General features: G+C 40.7%; 3 protein-coding genes across 7 annotated transcripts in view; all 3 read left to right on the forward strand.

The window, feature by feature from the left end:
- The window catches only part of LOC124262844 (multiple epidermal growth factor-like domains protein 10), a 229,905-nt gene that overhangs the window by 101,281 nt on the left and 110,489 nt on the right, over positions 1-18,135 (forward strand). The window lies entirely within an intron of this gene.
- LOC124262851 (multiple epidermal growth factor-like domains protein 10) overlaps positions 1-18,135 on the forward strand; it is a 138,939-nt gene that overhangs the window by 57,675 nt on the left and 63,129 nt on the right. The window lies entirely within an intron of this gene.
- LOC124262846 (receptor-type tyrosine-protein phosphatase T-like) overlaps positions 5,362-18,135 on the forward strand; it is a 129,019-nt gene continuing 116,245 nt past the window's right edge. For 4 of the 5 annotated variants that reach the window (XM_046697416.1, XM_046697417.1, XM_046697413.1 and 1 more), the window contains exons 1-4: positions 5,362-5,569; positions 6,306-6,432; positions 6,582-6,655; positions 6,906-7,288. In XM_046697416.1, coding sequence (XP_046553372.1) covers positions 5,377-5,569; positions 6,306-6,432; positions 6,582-6,655; positions 6,906-7,288 — 777 coding nt within the window. In that variant the 5' untranslated portion in view covers positions 5,362-5,376. Of the gene's footprint in view, positions 5,570-6,305; positions 6,433-6,581; positions 6,656-6,905; positions 7,289-7,728; positions 7,817-7,947; positions 8,025-8,242; positions 8,280-8,937; positions 9,039-9,315; positions 9,442-9,571; positions 9,718-10,027; positions 10,164-10,247; positions 10,395-10,623; positions 10,646-18,135 lie in introns of all 5 variants that reach the window. The other variant, XM_046697414.1, reaches the window with a different exon arrangement.

The raw sequence follows: 18,135 nt of genomic DNA on the forward strand, positions 1-18,135 counted from the left end.
AAAGGCCTGGTACAATAAATCGGCTGTGTTCGGCCTTGGTATGACATTATTCAGTCTCCTCTGAATTTCATCCCAAAGATGTTCAATTGGGTTTAAATCAGGGCTAAGGGCTGGCCACTGCTGTAGGGGAGTCCCGTATAGCTCTGGCAGTATGGGCACGGGCGTTATCATGCTGGAAAATGTTGTTCCGGTGACGTGCGAAATGTGGTATGGCGTGGGGTCTGAGAGCTTGGTCGATGTAGCGCACCGCTGTGATGCCGCCTCCTCTCCCTGGACCAAGGTTCTGGAACACCACAGAACCCATTCTCTGGTGCAGGCATATTCCACCCAATACCATGATGCTTGCACCTCCGAATGAATCTCTTTCCATAACACATTGGTCTGAGTAACGCTGGCCACATCGTCGCCATATTCTTGTTCTGCCATATGCAGTTGATACGCAGTACCGACTCTCATCTGTGAACAGCAAATTTCACACAGTTCTCCTTTGCCTGTATCGCCAGTTTTGGTGTTATAGGGCAAACTGTACACGTTCACGCCGATGACGAGGGGTGAGGATAGGTCCATGGTGAGGTCTACGGCAATGGAGGTTCCCGCTATAAGACGTCGGCGTACTGTATCAGTACTGATTGGTCTTCTGTGTGTTCCCACTGTCTGGCGTGCTGCATAAAGGGATTCTGTACATGCTGTCGCACAACATGGCGGTCTTGTCGTCTTGTGGTCACCCTTGGTCTGCCAGTATCATTTATGGTGTTGGTGGCCCGGAAACGTTGCTGCAGCCTGTAGATGGTCCGAACGTGGACCTGGAAGTGATTGGCAACGGCTTGTGCGGTGTGGCCAGCTTCAAGTCTTCTTAGCGCCAGGTTCATCTGAGCTGTCGTGAGTCGCGGCATCCTTCTGACGTTGTAATGTGCATGTTTCAACCAGGTTTGGGGGTGCATTTTATAGGGCTGGTCCTTGTGAACAGCACGTGCAGCATGAGTTGTATGAAAAACATGGAGAACACCGTGCCATCTCCGAGATCAGGTTACGTTTTTGAGACCAGTTCCTGGGTTCCATTCTGAGTTTGGGAAGGAATAACTTTGCTCAGGTAAGTTGGAGATGTTGTCAAAAATATACAATGAACACATTAAATGAAGTTATCTGTTTCCGCGAAGAAAAAGTCCAAACTGACGTTTCTTTTACTGCCTAGTATACATATATACCAACGGAAAAAAAGTTACTGTGCCTAACATAAAATTGCATAAGGTAAAGTTATTTGAAAAATTATAAAACTAACTCTAAATAAACATGTAGCAAAGCACTTTGCATGAAATGTGATGCTACGTAATGCGCGTGGCACGTGCACATTGTGCACAATGACTTACTCACTTTTTGCATGCTTTTGGACACGTGAAGTTCACACACCTAATATTGAAAATTGAAGGACGGTTGATTATTCTACAACCTCTGAATGCTTTGGAACACTCGTTAATTGCAACCTAAACTGCGCGTACGTCATGCCACGGCTTACAGAAAATCAGCGTCTCCGCGCCGTTGGCATGCTCTATAGAGACATTTTCAACATAATGGGAACACGAGAGATCCACATGTGAAATCACGTCACAACAACCATATTCGGCTGACCTGAATCGTTTCCAGACAGCCAGTTTGTCTGCTGGGACCATTCATGGTTTACGTCCCAATCAGTCCCAGGCCTGTAGTACCGGATGAGGGACCACAACATCCTACTCCGGCGGCCTGCAATACGTCCAATTTTGCTCCAACGTCACCGACAGGCATGTCTTGCCAGGTACAGGCAGCATCTCACGGTACAAGGGACAAGATTGGGATTGTGTTTTGTTCACTGGCAAGTCGATATTTCATCTGGACAGGTCAGATGTCAGTGTACAGACGGCGAGATGAACGGTATGTTGACACGTGCGACGTTCAACGTCAAGTTTTTGTGCGGAAGCGTTATGATATGGCGTTATGTTATGACAACGCATCTCATGGTCGGCCACAATTTGTCAATGGCAAAATAACAGGTCTGCGATACAGGTATGAGATCATTGGGTCTCATGTGCAGTCGTTAAGAGGCGTAACTTCACCCTTCAGCAAGATGATCCCTGTCTATATGTCTCTCGTGTTGTGCTTGAAACGAAATAGAGCGACGATTACGTCTGGCCCGTAATCAGCCACTGACGTTAGCTGAATTGGAACACGCGGGTTCAGACATAGAACACCATTATCCAAGCTTTCTTCAATCTCTTAGTGTCGTCTATGCATCATCCTGCATCCTGTCAAACCTGCATCAACACCAATGGTGGACACACACGATACTGAAATTGTGAACTGTCATTTGACACCACATCTCTTCGAAGGCTTGTCACGGTGCCTAGTGTCAAATCATAAATATGTCGATATTCTCCTGTCAACAGTCAAATAGTTATTAAGGAAAACATCACATATCATGTTATTATCTTTTTTGCATTAAAAATGGCATAACATGAAATGATTCACAGTTACTTTATTCCAGTAGTAGAATTGCTTCCCTTCACATAATGTTGTTGTGTCTTGGTTGTGTTTGATACTTATTACAACTAAGCAGATATGAGTTACTGTTTATATACGGACGGTATGAGTAATTAACGTATTCATAACCTTGATGATCAGGACCTTTACTCGGTCAGTGAAGAAATCACAAATTTAAAAGGGATTTTGTGCAAAACATGTGCAGTCAGACGAATCTTGAGCTTCAATGTGCTGTTATTTTTGCCAAACGATCGGGAGTTTTGGTGTCAGTATTCTAATCTAATCCGTATCTGCTGTAAAGCATATACTTTAAATTGGACGTGTTTCCTCTCAATTAAGGTATTATTCCATAACATGAACATAGTTTTGTGATCTGAAATGTGAGCAAACAACGACTATATTGACACAGTATTAAAACATGTTTGTTTCAAAGTCTACTTTAGAAATGCCAACTCAAGCATCTATCTGAACAACGACACCTCCAACATCTGCTCCACCCTCCCGAGGCCATCAGATACTCCCAACCCAACTGACGTGACGTGTAACGGTACCGGGAGATACGTCACCATCAGGAACCCGGGGGCTGGAGGACGTGATGGCTATGCTAGTGCACTGAACATCTGTGAGGTTGAGATCTATGGTAAGTCATTTATTGTATTCAGTATGTGTATTGTTTCATTGTTCATTCACAGCGAATGTACGGGTCATGTAAGTTCCATGCCAGGGTCCCGATCCACAAATCATTTGGGCCAAGATTTTCGAAGCTCTCTTAGCGCTAAGATAGTCGTAAGGTAATGTTAAAGTATGGCACTTGTGCCAGATGTTTGCGTCAGTGTTTTAGAAGCTATACCATATGAAATAAACAGCAGATGTTATTACTGAACAACTGTGCAAGTTGTCCGATATATTCAGCCAACTGCTTCACTGTTTTGTTAGTCACCAGCCACATCATTCACAATAGATAGATGGGTGCCTTCGGTAGGGCAGGAAATGCTTACCCCTTCCGCTAATATATGATACCATTACTGCTACACAGTGCTATAGTTAGTGTTCTGAGCTTGTGAGAGTCCATTTCCGTTTTACGCTCAATGAAGTATGTTTTGTCAAAAGATAAGACTGGTTAATATTCTCTGGAGCTGACGTTTATTCATCTTGAAGTCCTCTTACTTCGACTAAATGCACATTTGCATTACCACAAAGAAAGACATGACTCCATTCTCCCTGTTATGTTATATGTAATTATCTATGGAATTTGCTATGGAACTCACAATCTGGTTCTGGTCTGCGATGGTAACAACGCACTGAAGGCAGATACTCTTGATCTCTTGGTGCGACTCCTTTGGTAACAGATCTAGACTATAGCTTTAAGGCTAAGCAACATGGAGATGTTTCTTGAGCATCAGCGCGTCAAATATCGTATTGCGAATAAAACGAATATCGTTTTGAGATTCCCTCCTACAAAATACTTGACAAATGGCAGTGTATTGAGGGGACCAGTTTATATTTGACTACGTTGCATTTGTTGGTATTAAGGTTGGGAAATGATGAAATTATGCGATGTAATTGTAACAGCACACTGTTTATTTCTATCAACCATCGTAAGATGCAAAAAGCTGTAGCTATCACTGATCAAATCAGGTAAATAGAATAATGTCGGCAGTTCATCAATTCGATATTCGCACAAATTCCCATTTATTAATGGCTACAAGTTAATACTCATATATATACATTTGTCTTTATGTATTCATCTGGATATTATTATGCACCAGTCTGCAGTACAGGTGTCTACGGAGTGAGCTGTAATATGTTCTGTCACTGCCTGGGTTCAACGTGTGATCGGTGGACTGGATTGTGTCCTGGAGACTGTAGACCAGGGTGGCAGGGGCAGAGATGTGATTCAGGTAAGAGGTTTCTACTGTCAGGATTGATGGCACCAGTCAGTGGTACTGGAGACTGTAATGGACATGTTGACTGTGTCCGTAGGTTAATCATTAATGATCTAATCTAATCTAGTCATTTTGTATAGAGCGGAGATTCCAGTTTGACTGTTCCCTGGCGCTTTCACATATTCACAGTATGTACACAGTATATAAACAGTTAATCTCGTTTGTAAGTCATAGACAATTTTGAAGAAATGCAAAAGGACTTTGTGGACGTCTTACTGTGGGTTGGTTTGTAGGGACATGTTAAGTGGTGATCGACCTCACATATAGACTTGTTTCATACAGTTTGCTGACACGATTACCCGGGAAGCTCACATGTTTCTCAACTTTATGAACTTGATGCTTTTCTACATTTTACAGCTTGCAACAACACTACCTATGACATCAACTGCTACAAAACATGTGCTGGGCGGAAGTGTTCAGCTACAAATTCGTCATGTGACCGTCACACTGGATCATGTGACACAGGATGTCATCCTGGGTGGATGGAGGTTGACTGCACACAAGGTATAGAATCTTGACAGTTTATTGATAATTAACGATAAAGTTGCGTGGAAGGGAGAGAAAGGACAGGTAATGCCACCAATGAGGTTCACTAACTTGGGTGGCAATAAATATGACTGGTTGACTGGTTGAAGCCACTGTGAGAGAGCAGAGACACCTTCCACAATCACAACTTTCATAATATGTACAGGCCATGCGAAACATGAAGAAACATCTGTGATAGTGACAAACTTACTTTTGCTTTGTGCGAAGAGAAACTGGATACGGTGTCAAAGTATTTTGTAAGAAATAAAGCAATGGATCATGGTATCAAGATTGAAAAATTAAATATACTTAGATTTATATGTGTCGCATCATGATATACAACATGTACTAATGAATGTGATGCTTGATAGGTAATGAATAACACATATGTATGTGTTACGTAAAAGATGAGGTGACATATGACTTATTTAATCATCTTATTCCAGAATGTGACTCCCAACATTATGGGAGCAAGTGCAACATGAGTTGTAGCTCCAGACACTGTGTGAAGAGCTCTTCCTGTGACGCAACAGGGATCTGTGATGGTGGATGTGAAGCAGGCTGGACAGGGGATGACTGTACAGGTAATAACAAGATGTCGACGTGGGGTGCAAAGCAGCAAGCAGGTTACAATGGATCGGAGACGGGGGAGATACTATGACTCTACATAAGCTACTGCAATATCGGGAGAGAAGCTAGTCACGAGAGTTTGTGACTGTTCGTAACAGAGTGATGATTGTGATGTGACTGATGGTCAATGCTAAAGTCCATGTAATGTCCTAAGGATGGGAAGCAGCGGATGGGACACAGGTTAAAACAGTCATTTCATGTCGGACTTCAGACTTTCAACAAATAGTCAGAGCACGGCAATGTAGGACACGTTCAACTGCCTATACAAAGTCGTACGCACATACCTAATCATGGAAATAAATAATCATTGAACAATCTACACGTGTCATTTCAGCCCAATTATGGTATCGTCATGTATCTGAGTAAAGGTTGGATTGTCAAAGCCAGGGTAGAGCGTGTGAGGGTAACATCGCGCATGACAAGCATCCATATTTCTACAGCGGTTGTGACACAGGATACCCAAGTGACTTGTTCATGTATATATCAATTCTAACAACAGTAATCTGCCGAAGAAAGAAACTTTCCTTCAATTTATGACAGATGCATTATTGGTATAACATCATGGATTTGCTTTTGAAACAGAGGCTTCTAAAATGACAAAGATTATTTCAGTAAGCACGTTTTATGTGATGAGAGACGTTTGCACATCTCTGCTGACATTGACCGTAATCTTCTCCATTCTACATCCAGAGAAAGTTGCCACACATACCCCAAGTCAGCAGCCTGAAGCCGCCTCTTTTCCAATCGCTGCTGTAGTGGGAGCTGTAGTCGGCGTGGTGGTGATACTGCTACTGGTCCTCGCAGTCATCCTGATCAGGTCTGTTTTGTCCAGAACGAATCAGCTTTTTAAAACCAATACAAACCTCTGTAATGTCTTCAAATACAATGCATCAGTACATATTTATTGCAAAATCACGAGCCCTTGTTCTATTCAAGCTATATTTCAATTTGTGTCCTTACATTTAGAAGAAGACGGGGGAAAAGTCATGGACGCTCAACACACAAGCCAGTGGCTGCTGATAACGTGAAACCCACACAAGGTAGATTCGTCTCTCTGGTTTGCTTAATTTATGCAAGATTATTTTTGACTGGTGTAATATACAGAGGCTGTAGCATACGTAAATGATCTTGTATAGTCAACAATAATACTGCATGATGGACCTTGACAGTGACATGGATCTGCTTGTTAGAGGTCCAGTAACTTCTGTACATATCATCCGTACTTCTATACATGATAAAGACATCATATCATGTATCTTAGTTGTGAAGTGTCCTTTTTGTTTCCTGTAGCGGAAGACATTGGTATGTACATGAATATCGGATTTGATAACGACGAGAAACCAACGTTGTCTCCGGAGAAGACATCAGCTAAACAAATGAAGGCTCGTAGGCAGACCGAATCCCAAGGCAATTCAGCAGGGGAAGCTGTCTCTACGACTGGAAGCAAGGATATGGGTAAAGGCGGAACAGGTGACCTTGACCTTCAGAACGTGGAGGAGGAAGAGGACTATGACTTGTCTCAGCAGCCTGCACAGGTTGAGGACAAACCAGAGGCCCCTGACAGAAACTACTACAACCTGGACGACAATGGACGGGATCACGTGATTCCTGTGTCAGAATTACAGAAAAGGGTGGAAGAAATGACTCCAGCAAGTGCAGAAGAAGAATTCAAGGTAAACACAGAATGATGTGCACAAGCTCGAGGAAGAATTAACAAAATGTAACATAATTATGTTGTTTAATGACACTTAGTATACACCATGAAAGCTGCATCACACAAAACCATCCGACAACATCTCCTTGAAACATCCATTAATATAAATGGAAGCAAACTATCTCATGTTTGTTTTTCGAATGGGAATTGTGGCTTCAAGAAAGACTGATTATATCTAGCACATACATAATGCATTCCCTCTTTCCACTTGTGACTGTGGCCAGAGAATGCTGTTCGAGACAACCAACTCTCACACAAAGGCAATTACAGTTAGTGCCAATTGTCTTCAGCTTACAGGTTTTAGTTTGGATAACAGTACATACTGTGGATGTGATAATAATGTGGAGTAAGTGATTTGTTTAGTATCAGCCTGTGTATGTCACATGTTTTCCTTTTCAGCGACTTCCTGATGGTTATGTCCACTCCTATGATGAATCTCAACTACCTGAAAACAAAGGAAAGAACAGGTTCAGAGGCTATTACCCATGTGAGTACATCTTGTAGGTGATCAAGTTTAAATCTAAGGTCAACTTTGACATCGTACAACATAATTGTTTTCAGTCAGCTGCATTTCGTCATCCAGTGTCAAGTCTAAATCGCCGATGTATTCGTATTCAGATGATTACAACCGCGTGGTGCTGCACCGCGTCAGTGACGACAAAGATGGAGACTACATCAACGCCAGCTACCTCGATGTGAGTTAAGCAACTACTGTCTGTCAGACACCGAATACACACTGAGCGTAACTGCAAAATGGGCCGTTTTGATCTTGTAGCTTGTCCTTTGAAGTTAACTTATACTCGTAGTAGTTTCGGCGTTTATTATGTTGCTTAAATCTTATTATACACGGCTTTGCTGTCAGTGACGTTTCATATTTATATAAATAATACATATCTTATTAAATTCTCTTCAGGGATACAAAGCAGAAAAGCGTTACATAGCAGCACAAGGTAAGGTTTCTCACACACAAACGGTTACTCAAACTGATATCTAAAGAAAGCAGATATTGTATAAATGCTCACCCCACCCCCACCCCAAAAACAAAAAAATCAAAACAAACAAAAACAATATCATTTAAAATCTATTCCTCCTTTCATTTATTGATAATGACGTAATGTTGAGTTGCAGGTGTATTTCCACTTTGGGATCTGTCCGTTTTGAGACCATCTTTAACTTTACAACATTGATCGGTGTGCATTTGAATTTATTCCTTTTGTCTTTATGCTTTTGAAACAAGTGGGCATTCAGTTTGCTTTCTGGTTCTCAGGATCTTATTATGACAGCTCAGTGGAAACAGGACCACAAACGTAAAGAACGGACTTACGAAAATTTGTTTGAGCGACTAATTTATACTTTAAAAAAGCAGTTGTTAGACCAAACTGGACTGTTGAAAATACAAACATACATGTACTGGTAATTGCGTTAAACTGTTTTTGTGGTTGAGCATATCTAACTTTGAAGAATGAAAACCTGATTAATCTGATTAAGGTGGTCACTTTTGTGTGACCACTGCCATAAAAGTAGGATTCTATTTTAGCGTTAACTTTTTTTTCTGAATACCTATGGATGACCTATAGACGTTCCATGTCATATTCATGTTCTTGTAAGGTCCCTACAGACCGGAAGTAGTGGTGGATTTCTGGAGAATGATCTATCAGGAGCAGTCTACAACAATTGTCATGGTGACGGGACTTGTAGAGGCGGGGAAGGTAATACATATGTATATAGCATCTTCCACACATTCACCTCGTTTCCCTCTCAACGATATTGAATGTTCAGCAGAAACTGGATAATGGTGTTTAAAGAAAGATGGTTGACACGAGAGTCTCAATTCCATACGCATCCGTAATAATACAAAAAACCAGAAATCTCACATACAAAATAACACCCGTTGTAGTGTTTCGTGTTCATGATTTTATAGCCTCGTTTGATATGAATCGAGATATTAATCCTACTTCACATGTTTAAATCTCCTAATACTTACAGATGATGTGTCTTCAGTACTGGCCCGAGAAAGGAACATCCATTTACGGCGATATTTCAGTTACCAAGGAGACAGAAACTCAACTTGCAAACTACACAGTCACAAAACTGTCTGTTCACAATAAATCGGTATTATTTTTGCAATGATTACAATTTTTCTAAACCATATCTTTATCGAAAATATAAACATAAATATGTAATAGTTTGTGACAAAAGTATTATTCAACATAAATCAAATGCTATTAATTCTAAATATCAGGAAGGAAAGATACATCACGTTCACCACTTTCACTTCACAAGTTGGCCTGACCATGGTGTACCAGACACTTCCGCCTTGCTGGAGTTTATGTGGAGGGTCAAGGCCACCACAAGACATCAAACACAACCTATCATAGTCCACTGCAGGTTAGAGTTTTTCTAGGATGGTCACGAGGACACAGGTTGGCTCGGACGGAAACGAAACTGATGTTTATAAGATGATACAGAGTATTTCCGCGTTCAATCAATGTATTTGTAACTCTATATTATGACTTGCAGTTTGCTTTTTGATATATAGAGAAATACATACATATATATGTATGTTTCGGAGGATGTAGATTATATGAAAGTAATTGAGGTGGACGAGCCACAGGTGGAACATAAGGACTTTGATGTAGATATTAGTGTAAATTAGGAATATAGTGTCATATTTATACTGGTTCTTCTTCTTCTCTAGTGCTGGTATAGGCCGGACAGGGACGTACATAGCTATAGAGAGTCTCGTGGGTCAGGCAGCGGCAGAAGGGTTTGTGGACGTCGTCAGCTTCGTCTCCAACATGAGAGGCCAAAGGAAGAACATGAAACAGACCAAGGTGAGTACACCACCAACACCCTGTGTAGTTCACATGTTATCTATCCTTGTCTCCTGATATTTCTTTCTCATTGTCTAACACCAGGAGCAGTACCTGTTCCTGTACCAGGCCGTGGCTATGGCGGTGTCAGAGGGGGACACCTCACTGGATGCTGACGCCATCAGACAGATAGATCTCAATCATGTGTCTTCACTTACCATGGGAAACAAGAACGTACAGGAACACCTGGAGGTAGGTAAACTTAAAAGTATAACTATCCTTCAAGGCTATTAATACAAGAACGATGAAAATATTCATTTGTTCTAACACTAACAGCATGTTAGTGGAAAACATGATGAAACAACCAACCTTAAATATTTTTGTTGAGCATAGTATGTAACATGGTTTCACTGTATTTCATACCATATATTGAATAAATCGTATATGTATTCTATCAATGTGTTACTTGTTTCATTTGCAGGCTTTAGGAAATACATCCGAAAGTAAGTTTAATGTTCTTTTCCTGGTTTTATATCACTTCGCCGTCAGACTGGAGAGTATTAACACATAAACAAACAAACTTCAGTCTGTTCAACTTTGTGGGTGGGCTTAACTCAGACTGAGTGGTATGATCCAGCCAAACCTAGAAAGTTGCCAGAACGTGGACCGTGTTTACATGTCAGCTGTTTCGTCTGCTAATGTAGAAAAAAACAGATGCAACGCCTGACTCATCTTTTTACAATTCAGAAATAAGCATAAAGACCCAGAGTCACATAAGCACCCTGCACGATTGTATGACATAAGGGATAACCAAAGTCAACTTTATGTCGAGAAATATTACAGCAGTTCTTGCCTTTCTACATTTCACAACCTCTGATCTCCGAAGATTTTAACTGCGCCGTTCATGTGTTGTTCAAAGTTGTGCGGTTAAGGTTACAACTACGAAGGCCTCAGGAAAGCTTTAAACCATTTATAGGGAAATCAGACGCATAAGTGAAACACTTATGTCGGGTGCAACTCTAATTTTCACTTGTGTACGGTGCAGGTGAATATTTAAACTGCTCTTCCATGTGATGTGTGCTCCCAGAAGGCAGGATATACTCACCTGTTCGCGAACACGTATACGATAGATGATAGAGTCCTTCAAACTCATGCTAGTCAGAATCACGCATACAGTATACCCTGGTTATAATGTCACAGTTTTCCAAGAGAAGATATGGCATTATATCCAGGGTGGCATTATAACCAGGTAGGACACTTTGAGGCCCTATACAATCAACAAGGTGATTGAGTTGATGTCTCCTGTAATGATCCTCGAATAACTGGATAATCCCAGCATCTAGGGGCTGCAGGTGACTTGTTGTATGTAGCAGGAAGTGTATTGTCACATGTGTTATCCCATCTGGGAACACGACTACTTAAAGCCCTAATGTGTTTGGTCAAATAATTTGAGTTATGTCAATTAACCACTTAAGGTATGTATACTACATGCAGCCTGTGTAATTGGCATTAAAATGATTTTTGTTCCCCAAATCATTGGCAGATGGCATTGTAACCAGGGTATTATAAGGAAAAGAAATCCGTTCTCGCAAAAACACGGTAGCATATCCTGGGTGGTATTACAACCAGGGGCGTTATATCCAAGGGATACTGTGCTTTGAGCAGTGGTGGCTTATGGACATCAGCGAGGATGTAATTTGAAGGCAGTTCCAGTTACACTGTACTCTACTTGACTTTTCGTGGAATGCAATTGAACACATTTTAAGCAGGAGCCTTGTTCATTTTCACATTCTAAAACTGCACAAACACGAGGATCCAATAAAGAGGCAGTTCATGTTAATGTATATTTTCAACAGGTCTTCCTGGAGATCATATTACCGCGGTGGCAGTAAGTTTGATACTTTCTTCAATGTACTTCTCAATATGGCTGAATAAAGGTTAACTTATTGATATGCTTGTTACATAATATCTTAACATTAATTATGTTCTCACTTAAATGAGTTCAATCTTAACCATTATTTACCCTTCATATTAATGTAACATATTGTGTCTACCGTAGCTACTCCTCATATCACTTTGTTGATAAGATGCATAGTCACATCGTGTGTGTAGTTCAGGATGATATACACAGTTAACATAAATGTATATGTAATAGGTTATATCTCTCTGCAGTCCTACACATCAAGGAAGGGCTTAACAACGTCACAACCAGACAAAGAGGAACTATGGAATCAGATGTATAACAGCGATTCGCGCACATTGATCACGTTGGCTGTAGAAAACCAGGTAGGAATAGTTTGCTACATTGCTTTGTTGATAAAGATGACATGTTTTTGTCAATTTAAAACTATCTTCTTTTTTCGTTCTTAAAAAGTCGAATATCGGTGGTCATTAATTATACGATCCAAAATGCACTCTCAAATATTGACAATCCTGAAAAGGAAAAAGTCACTTAAGTCAGCACTGTTTGGCTTGCAGATCTTCCTCCCGTCGATGGACAGTCCTGTCTCCACATCAAAGCTGACAGCAAGCCTGCAAACATCTAAAGTTATATCAAATGATGTTATCCTGAACATTATTGATCTCACAGTAAATGTAAGGCTTATGACATATATACTGAGTCCAAAAAGAAACTTCACAAAATGTAATTTGAAAAATAATGAATAATGTTTCTCTGATGATACATCTATGTATCCGAAATGGGGTCCCTATCTGTCGACTCTAGAAAAACGTTAGCAAAACCCACTCAAACCCATCCATTCATCGTGCAAATGACGTTAGTGCCAAATCAAGTTTTGCACGTGCAGCCTCAAGAATTTAAAAGACACTTTTAAACCACAGTTCCAACGGTACTTGAAATGCCAAGATTGTCAAATGTGCAACGTGAACGTGCCGTTGGCATGTTGCAAGCGGGAAGATCAGTTATTGACGTCGCAAGAGTAATGGGATGCAGCCGTCGTACTGTGTATGACTGGCGAGGTCGTCTACAACAAACTGGCACCACTTCTGATCGCCCAAAGTCGGGTCTTCCACGTGTGACGTCACGAGCAGAAGACCGTTAAATCGTCCTACGTCACCTACGTGACAGATTTCTGCCGGCTACACGAACCAGGGCTGAGATGTTTAGAGGTCGACTGTCCTCACAGACCATTCGAAATCGGTTGCGGGCTGCCAATCTCCATTTTCGACGTCCACATCGTGGGCCAATATTGACGCCGTTTCATCAACGTCAACGTCTGCTGTGGGCCCAACGTCACCTCCGATGGACCCCGAGAGACTGGAATCGAGTCGTCTTTAGCGATGAATCCAGGTTTACCCTCAGATTCGCGGACTCAGTATCAATGTTGTGTACAGGAAGTCGACAGATTCGGGGGCATAGTGTGGGGTGTTTTCTGTGGAAACAACCGTTCCCAACTTCTGGTCATCCGTGGAAACCTCGAAGCTGCTGCTTACCTCGACCAGGTGCTCACCCCTGAACTCGTTCCTTTCATGGCGGCTCATTGCCCAGGTCTACAGTTCCAGCATGATAATGCTCGGCCGCATACCGCGATGTTGACACGAAATTTTCTTCAAAACGCTGGAATCAACGTCATGGACTGGCCATCGAGGTCCCCTGACCTTAATCCAATAGAGCACGTTTGGGATGCACTTGGGAGAAGGCTTCGTGGTCTTAGGAACCAACCTCAGAATTTGCAGGAACTTGGCGCTGCCTTGCAAGAGCAATGGCGCAGAATCCCCAACCACGTGTTCACAAGCATCAGGCAGTCGATGAGGAGACTGTGTTTGGCAGTGGTGAATGCGCGGGGCGGCCATACACGATATTGAACTGAGAGATTTCGCATTTTTATTCTTGTGACTTGACATTCTTTATACCAATGTTTTGGAACGGCGGTGTAGCCTAATGGAACTGATTATGGCACTGTCAGTGTATTGAGTACATCATACAGATCTCAGCAATGAAATAATAACAATTTAACCTTCTTACCATCTCTTGTTCTTTTATAGTGCCCTGAAGAAAGAATCTGAAGTTTCTTTTTTGACTAAGTATATATATCACCAACACATCGTATTACTATATATATTTCAGTTTAACTGTCCGTATTGTTTGTAAAGAAGGAAAACTGGCTTTCAGGATGCTGACGTCACCTCAACAATTCAACACTATCATGTGACCGGAAGTACACATGATCCAAGTGTCACTCTGTTGATTGACAGCTTACTTACATGGATGAGTGACCCACAGAGATGTTCCTGCACAATCATGTCACAGTGAGAATATTTTGTTCACATCAGTCCATTTCTGTACGAACAAAATTATTCAGTGTAACAAAAACAATAGTTCTTTCTGATTGACATGTAAAATATATACTTGTCTCAGAGGCTCTACACATGAAAATGTATCTACCATGTATCTGAAAGATTTCAGGTCAGCGTTTTGAAAACTCCCTAATATGTATTGGAACAAGCCGTTTAAATAGTCGCTTCTTGGTGACACTTTTCCTTTTTCCACCCTGGGACACGTGGTTGAGGCATGTGTGAGGTCACAAATACTGAAATATGTAAAGCCACATTACATGAGCAGACATGTAAAACACAATACCAGTCAAACACAGTCAAACACAATATCAGTAAACAATGATTCCTTGTAGTTACAGCTTACTAAATATCTTACTGCTTTTTTAAGTCGTTCTGATTTATAAAGACATCAACAGAAAATATTGTAGTGATTGTAAAACCGCTGTCGTAATCACTATAACTGTGGGGGTTATTACAAATATTTCATTACCCTACTCTCATGTCGTTTCATCTGATACGAATATTTTGGTATATATAATGTGCATCGATAACCATCCATTCTTTACATGCTTTAAGTGTCCTGTTTTATACGTCACTAAATATTCAAGTCATGCAACCCGTCAACACTTTCTAATACCTTCTTGAGTTCACCCATGAGTGGGGCGGTGGGGTAGCCTAGTGGTTAAAGCGTTGGCGCGTCATGCCGAAGACCCGGGTTCGAATCCCCACATGGGTACAATGTGTGAAGCCCATTTCTGGTGTCCCCCGCCGTGATGTTGCTGGAATATTGTTAAAAGCGGCGTAAAACCAAACTCAGTCAGTCAGTCAGTCACCCATGAGTGGGTACATGACTTATTGTTCACTGCAGCTCTGTGAGCGAGGCACGGTTCTTGGTCCTTTTGGTGAACATCGCCAGCAGACTGCAGGACGACAGCAGGGTGGACGTCATCAGCAACATGCGACGTCTACACTCAACTCTCGGTGGACCTCAATTCTCTCAGGTAGGACACATTGATCCGTCATAATTGTCTGTCTTTGCTGGCATGTGGAATCCAGTTGTAGGTGAATTGACACATAATCATGATTCAACAAGCATCTATAGGTTTGTGTAGATTAGTATTTTACAGTCGGGTTTGAGTAATGCTAAGAAATATGTCTCCATGCTAATGCATCCTGGAGACAGCGAGACACCATATTAAGGACTCTGTGCCTTGAGTCTACAGTTCTGACGTTTTTTGTTTCACTTTCAGGAGGATGTTCGCCAGTGTCTGGAGTTTGCACAAGGACGACTGGAATCTCTTGGACTCTATGCTAATCTGTAAAGCATTGTTATTCATGGTAGCACTGTGCAATACCATTTCAATATTGTACCTGATTTTTTGTGTATTATCAGCAATATTGCTAATGCAAACGGACAAGGCTTTTACTAATAGATCAAAAATGACTGTAATATAATGACACAGTAGTCTAGTTATGACAATGAACATGACTACTTGGTAAAACTTTACAAGTCTTTACAATAATCGAGTTGTGATGTGTACTAATGACACGAGAGACTTGATAAAACAGTTTTTTCATGTTTGTATAAGTAATGAAGCTTTTCACAATGTTTTCACAAAACAAGAAGAAAACCGGAAACAACTTCTAACTTGTTTACAATTTGTTTTTATTTCAAACCTTTTACTAGACTGAATGTGATATCATGATGTTACAATATTTGAAAAGGCTATTCTGTATTCCTTTCAGCAAAGAATACTACTAGCAATACATGCTTACACATATTTGTCATGAAGGGTTTGATCCGGCAGCCAATACGTCTCTCCCTTAATGAATGTTACAGTTTATCGTCCCCTCGACAATATTTCAGCAATAAAGTTGGAAAACATATTTCATAAATGTAAAATTGTGTCGTCGAAGGAGAGACTGGCAACTGGATTAGCCCTTAGTTTTCAAAACTAGTTTGAGAGCATGCGATATATTAAACTAACAATTGAAAAAAATATATATAAGGTGGCTAGAGGTGTAAGACAAGGAAGAACTTCACAAGTTTGATGTCCATGTTATTGCATTGCTTATCCTGGTGAAATGGCGGGTCATTAAAAATGTGTCAACACAACTTAATATGATGTCATCGAGTTTGGTGCTTCTATGTGCGATGTGGCATTCAGATATTGATCATGTAATCCCTACATATTCAAATTACGCGGACCGTAGTGAAATGTTTGTTACTGCACATGCAATAATCTCTGCACAACGGTATACATTTCAGTCTCCAGTGCTTTCATAACACATTATTTATTTTAATAATATCTGCCTCTGTTAAAGGTCACATGCAACGTAAAACACAACTTTGCAGATTCTGATACCTTTCGGTATGGACATACCGAAACAAATCGTCAAAAAGTTGAAAAATAAAGCGATGGAAAAAACCGCGCGAAATCGGAGTTCAACGTTTCACTAATTTTCCCCAGACTTTTCTGGGGAAAACGGGTTTCAGCAGCTGGGCTGCGCTCATAGCACGTGCGCAAGTAAATAGGTTCGCGCAGCTTGGAAGCGGGTTGTCGGGTGAATACTCGGTGAAGGCTTTGGAGTGAGCTATTTTTCTAATGTTTTTGTTGATATCTCACAGGCGCGAGCTTTTTATATGTTATGACATTAAATTAACTGTTTATATAATTTCATTTGTCTATTTCACCACACGTTCTTCTTACCGAGACACTTTCTCAGTTCGATACTTAAAAGCAATGTCATTATTAAGCGTTGATAGAATTTCTAACTGTATATAGATATGTCGTTGTCACAGACAAAACTCAATGTCTTGTTTTATTGACACCTGTGTGTCTGCCTGCCTGTCTGCTAATGACAATATTCAATACACAACTGCTATCACTGACCACATGCAATTTGAACTTAACACCAATCAGGCTATACACCATAATCAAAATGCATTGATTTATGGCCCGAGTTCGGTCTCTGTCACATTATGTAATTACACAGACAGACAGGTGTGATACTTGAACACATGACATGTTATGATGTCTGTTGATTGCAAAATGTTATACGCAAAAAATGAGCATGTATTTACAAAACCCAACATCTCTATATATATATACACACAATTAGCCGTGAAGGCATCTGCAAATGAACCAGCCGTTACACTTGAGTGCACACCTACCCGCTCTGACTGGGTTCGGTATCCCGGCTGCTTCGTTTCTTGGGAAGTAAACCGAAGTACACAATTTTGCACTTTTGATTTACGATTGTACGCTTATAATTTTGTTTATATATTTTTTCGTAACCAGCAATGTATATTATATGTCATGAATAAGTGATAATGGTGTTTTAATTATGTTTGATTTTTTGGTTGCATGTGACCTTTAACTAATTTGTACATAATTAATCTTCATTTGTATATGCATCTCTGTAAATATTGCTGTTCAGTTGCTCATATTCGCATTAAATTTGATTGTATTGCATTGACATTACGCCTAAATCAAGGTAGAGAATCGAGTATTTACAGACCACCGCCATATAGCTGGAATGTTGCTGAGTGCGGCTTAAAACTAAACTCACTCTTCACTGAAACCATTCCCTTTGTCATACAGCCTTGTGGACGTTTTTTTCACTGAATCTTTATACTTTGATATTAATATGAAACAGTTGTCTCCTTTATTTCAAGGTCACATGGGTAAATCGG

This window comes from Haliotis rubra, unplaced genomic scaffold (genome assembly GCF_003918875.1).
Source record: "Haliotis rubra isolate DU_JTF1 unplaced genomic scaffold, ASM391887v1 Scf859, whole genome shotgun sequence".
Taxonomy (NCBI): Eukaryota; Metazoa; Mollusca; class Gastropoda; order Lepetellida; family Haliotidae; genus Haliotis; species Haliotis rubra.